Source organism: Schistocerca americana, chromosome 5 (genome assembly GCF_021461395.2).
Source record: "Schistocerca americana isolate TAMUIC-IGC-003095 chromosome 5, iqSchAmer2.1, whole genome shotgun sequence".
Taxonomy (NCBI): domain Eukaryota; kingdom Metazoa; phylum Arthropoda; class Insecta; order Orthoptera; family Acrididae; genus Schistocerca; species Schistocerca americana.
In genome coordinates, this window is record NC_060123.1 from 247,759,747 (window position 1) to 247,765,272 (window position 5,526).

General features: G+C 39.7%; 1 protein-coding gene across 1 annotated transcript; it reads left to right on the forward strand.

Moving 5' to 3' along the window:
* Nucleotides 1–1,758: 1,758 nt before the first annotated feature.
* Nucleotides 1,759–4,316, forward strand: LOC124615878. The gene is made up of 3 exons (XM_047144045.1): nucleotides 1,759–1,901; nucleotides 2,057–2,168; nucleotides 2,273–4,316. Exons 1-3 carry the CDS (start codon nucleotides 1,767–1,769, stop codon nucleotides 3,976–3,978), a joined length of 1,953 nt encoding a protein of 650 aa, XP_047000001.1. The 5' UTR covers nucleotides 1,759–1,766; the 3' UTR covers nucleotides 3,979–4,316.
* The last annotated feature ends 1,210 nt before the right edge of the window (nucleotides 4,317–5,526 follow it).

The window sequence follows — 5,526 nt, forward strand, 5'->3', positions numbered from 1 at the left end:
GGGAAGAAATTCGCAAAGACTTTATGTCCTAGTATTGACGTATCCCCAGTTTACTATCCTGGCTGGCTGCACGGTGAAATTGCGCTGCAGCGTCAGGTACTCATCCACCAGCTGCGGAAGTTAACAGTGTTTCATTTTCCGTCGATATATGTATGGATGTCAATTTGTGATCAATTTGCATAGTTCCTTCGTAGTGCGTCTTTTTTTTTTCTTGTCTCAGAGTGTGAAAGAAGTTAAAGCTCTGAGAAGGTTCTTTTAGCAGAAGTTTAATAAATAATTAATAACTTACGTTTCTATGCAGGTGCTAATTGTAAATGAACAGTTTGGGTCACAAGTTCCTTCTTTTTCCCCACGTGCGAGTGTACATTGCCGACATAGCGGCAGCACGGCCCGTGGTCTCCAGCCGGCCGCAGCAGCTATCATACAGTCATTGCCACCACGCTAGCAGAACAGCGTAGTCCACGCACGCACACAAGGCTCCAGTATAGCACGTAACGCTACACGGTTACCGCCACAGCAGCGGCCATGTGGTCGTCGTAACAATGCTGGCACAGCAGCAATCCACACTTTGAGGGTCTGGAATTTCAGAGTCACCACACCAGCTACGCCACGCGTACAGCCATCACCGCTACACCAGTAGCTTATGACGCTCGCAGACAAAAGTTATCTGTGTGAGGAGCATTGTTCTAGGCTCTACAGTCTGGAACCGCACGACCGCTACGGTCGCAGGTTCGAATCCTGCTTCGGGCATGGATGTGTATGATGTCCTTAGGTTAGTTAGGTTTAAGCAGTTCTAAGTTCTAGGGGACTGATGACCTCAGAAGTTAAGTCCCATAGCGCTTAGAGCCATTTGAACCATTTTGAACCATTGTTCTAGGTTTGTCGTTACAGCTTGTCAGCCATGGCGGAGGGGATGAAGCAATCGCCCAGTGGGTCAATCAAATAGGAAGTAGTATCCGCGTGGGATTAGCCGAGCGGTCTAAGGCGCTGCAGGCATGGACTGTGCGGCTGGTCCCGGCGGAGGTTCGAGTCCTCCCTCGGGCATGGGTGTGTGTGTTTGCTCTTAGGATAATTTAGGTTACGTAGCGTGTAAGCTTAGGAACTGATGACCTTAGCAGTTAAGTCCCATAAGATTTCACATACATTTGAACAAATAGGAAGTAGTATGGGGTGAGGAGTAAATGGATATCTGGGAGAACATGCTGTTTGTTACAAAGAAACTGGGAGCCTTAGGTGAAATAAGGAACCCAGACAATTTTAGAGGGAATTATGTCGCTAGATAGCCACGTATAGAAGAGACTGGTAGACTGGATTACCACGGTGAAGAAGGATTGGGGGGAGAAAATGAACGCTGTGCAGACGAAGTGTGAGAGCAAAGCCAAAACCAATGATATGGAGTCTGCACTAAAATCGATGTCTGCCAAAATAGGTTAGTAGAACGGTGCCAGAGGAAAGTCACATCAGATACTGTAATGAATCAAGGGGAGCAGTGGCTACACATGTTAACACAAGCCCAAAGTTAAGATATTTCTTCTTCTTCTCCTCAGCGATCACAGACCCTGTAGACCACGCGCTGCATCAACGCCACCTAGGAACAAGGCCTCACATCGTGAGTCTAAGGAACCTGTGACGTCACGGTTAGGGGTCTGAGAAGCTAGGAACCGACTACCGACACACGTGATTCGTAGCGTTTCCATGTTGTACTTTGTGCTGTTCGTGAGTGGTTATTTGATCTATACTCAGTTACGAAGCCCCGAAGGTGTTGTATGCCGAATTGCAGGGGCAATTACGATAATGGACCTAAAGTCAGTGTATTTTATTTTCCATCTGACGAGAATTTAAGACGAAAATGGTTATCGGCTGTTCACAGACAAGACTGGACACCGAGTAAGCACTCTGTTGTAAGTATCAGTGTATTTGTTTGGTTAGTGTGTCGTAGTTACTTGAAATGTAGTACAGCTGAACAAAATACAGTAAACAGAAGAACATATTTATAATCTCATACCTCATTAATTTTCGTTATATGTTTTAAAGAGAACTGTATGCTTGTTTTTAGATATGTGAACTGCATTTCAACAAGGACGACATTTTAAGCAGTACCAGTATGTATGACCCGAAAACTGGTATACTCTTGACAGCACCGTTGGATCGTCGACGCTTGAGAAAAGGTGAGTTACGAAACACGCTCTTAGTAAAGTACAGTGGCATAAGAACTATCTTTATTTCACTTATATGCTGTGAGATCGGTTTCATACTTCGTTATATTTTTCAGATGCTATCCCATCGAAGTTGCCTGGATGCCCATCTTACTTGTCGAGTCATCAAACTGCAGTACGAGAGGACCCAGAAATTCGTAGGGGGCGTTTAGAAAATCGTGCTCTTCAAATTGCTATCCAAGAAAGTGTGGACACACATGCGAAAATGATTGATGCGATATCGTTCGATAGTTTAGAACAAATGAAAACAAAGTTGAGTGAATGTGAAAAGCACAGTGACTGGGTAGTGATAAACAAATCTGACAGTGTGAGACTAGTGTTACTAAAGCATAATCCTTACCCAAGAATTTTTTGCCACGTAGTTATAAGCAGTGGTTTATTACTCAGTGTCTTCAATAATGATATTGAAGTGAAATGTATTGGAAACATGAAATTTCCCATGAAAGTAAACAACATACAGGTGGTAAGTGATGTTCTTAAGAACATTTATCTTCTGTATAATAGTTCTGAGGCTCCTGTAGATAACATTTTGTCTTTAATTGACCAGTTATTGCAAAATTTATTAGAAAAGTTGCCAGGAAACGAAACTAAAATTACATTTTTGAAGGAACAGATTTCATTTTTGAAGTGCAGAAGTTCAACTCAATTTAGGTATGATACTAACTCTATGATAATGTGGTCATTAGTACATTCTATAAGCCCACATGCTTACAAATTTTTGAGGAACACTGACAGTTTTTCTATGCCTAGTCCTAACACCCTTTCAAGGCTTTGTAGTAAACTCTCAACAAATCCTGTCATTGAGCAACAGGGTCATCAGTTTATGAGCTACATCACAAATAAAGTAGGTACTTTATCCTCAGATGATAAAACTGTGCTCCTGTTGATGGATGAAATTCATCTGAAGTCTCAGCTTGATTACAAAGCTGGAAATGTTGTAGGATGTGCCTTTAACACTGAAAAATTTTTGTGTGCAACCAGCGCCTATGTTTTTATGGTTCAGAGCATGGAATCACCTTACAAGGATGTGGTATCTATTCTGCCAGTTCATACTATTCAGGGTGATGTTCTGTTCTCTTACATTAAAGCAGTCATTGTTAAATTAGAAGCAGTTGGATTTGAGGTGGTTGGTATAGTAGCAGACAATAATGCAATTAATAAGAAAGCAATGTCTAAGTTTCCTACTCCTCCAGATGTGAAAAAAAAGTATGATCACCCTGTACAGTCTTCTCCAAATCGCCCATTGTATTATTTTGTGGACACTGTCCATATTTTGAAGTGTATCCGCAATAACTGGTTTAACCAAAAGGAGCAGATCTTGTGTTTTCCTGACTTCAGTGACAGTTTGAAGGGAGGTTTGTCTTCTGTTGGAGCACTGAAAGAATTGCACTTGATAGAAAAAGATGAACTATTGCAATATGGCAGTTCCTTAACTTTGAAGTCTCTATTTCCTAACTCAATTGAGCGCCAAAATGTCAAGTTAGTGTTGCGTATTTTCAGTGATACGACAGTTGTTGCTTTGGACACATTTGGTTCAAAGAAAGCAATTAGCAACTGGGAAAGTACTGCAACATTCATAAAAATAATAAATCGTTGGTGGGATATTGTAAATGTAAAAACATTACTCAAGGGACAGAGGTTAAGAAATATTTTCCAAGAACCTGTGACTAGTAAATCCCATCACATACAAGAATTCTTACAGTGCTTCATCTCATGGTTATGTTCTTGGGAAGAGTGTAGTAATGAAAGAAAACTTACTTGAGAGACACATAGCGCTTTGAAACACACAACTGCTGCTTTGATAGACTTCAGTGACTACTGGCTTTCTGAGAAAAACAGATCATATTTGCTGTTAGGAAAAGTACAGACAGACAGTTTAGAAGACAGGTTCGGCAAATACCGCCAGCTATGTGGGGGAAATTATCATGTTTCTCTAAGACAAGTTTTTGAAACTGAACAAAAACTAAGGGCACAGTCTATGTTTTCCCTTGTGCTTCGGTCGAAAGTAGTTGGGGATGTTGTTATTAAGACCACTGATATTTTTTCTACTCATACTCAAATTCAGGGATTAAAAGAAACATCAATACAAGAATTTTTAAATGTAGCAGTAGATGAAAATGATGTTGATGGAATAGATGAGAATACTTGGCCACTGTTGCATTACATAGCAGGTTACTGCTCACACCAAGCTATTAAAAAAAACCATTGTGAATATTGTAAGGTATTCCTTACTACAGATGAAATGAAGCAGGGTGGTGATGATTTGATTATGGTAAAAGACAGAGGAGGGTTGACATATCCTGCAGATGATGTAGTAGTGTGTGTGACATATGTCTATTTAACTCTAAAGAAAATTCTGAAAGACCAGGAAATTTTATTTTTAGAACAGGCAAATCAGAGAAATGTACTTGTGAAGGTAGCATCCCACAACATTCCCAGCAATCTTTTTTATGGGTTTCACTGTAAAAATAAACACTCAGTTGATTCAGTCATGAATTGCATACTGTTTTGCTGTGCAAATATTTTGCTAAACAATTACACCAAGAGGAGAAATGATGTAACTACTGTTAAAAATGTAACTGTGTACAAAAGATTGAAAAAATGTTAAATTATACTGTTTGGGGCTTGGGAAGATGATGTGAAATAAATGTTTATTTCTATTTTCTGTTTTTATTTCATGCACAGTATCCCATACATCTTGTTGGTAAATGTTATGTATTGGACCCCTTCTGCTCTCTTCGAAATGGTGCTGCCGTAAACATGAGGCTTTGCTACAGATTAATTTGTTACCACAAATTCTCTGTGAAACCGCAATCTCATAGAATTAGGGGAATAGTCTTTTCTGTTCATCAGTAAATATATAATTAATGCTGCTCCTGCTTTGTGGTTGACAAGTTTTTGTATATATTTTTGTCCAATCAGTAAATTAATTATTCTCACAAGGAGAACAATTCATTGCTAGTATTAGCATGCTAGTCTGCCATCATCATAAGTAAATATTAATCTGCAGAACAGGTCCAGTCTGTCAATACAACCAATATTTCGGGGAGGGGGGAGGACAATACATAACTTAAGCCATTCTTCATTTGAGAGAAATTGATAATGTTTTTGGAGTTTGGAATAGCAGTGCTTTTTTTCCTCTGGGACAACATTAAATAGTGAATAGTAAAAGAATTTAATTGTCATTTAGCTATTGCAGCAAATACACTCCTGGAAATTGAAATAAGAACACTGTGAATTCATTGTCCCAGGAAGGGGAAACTTTATTGACACATTCCTGGGGTCAGATACATCACATGATCACACTGAC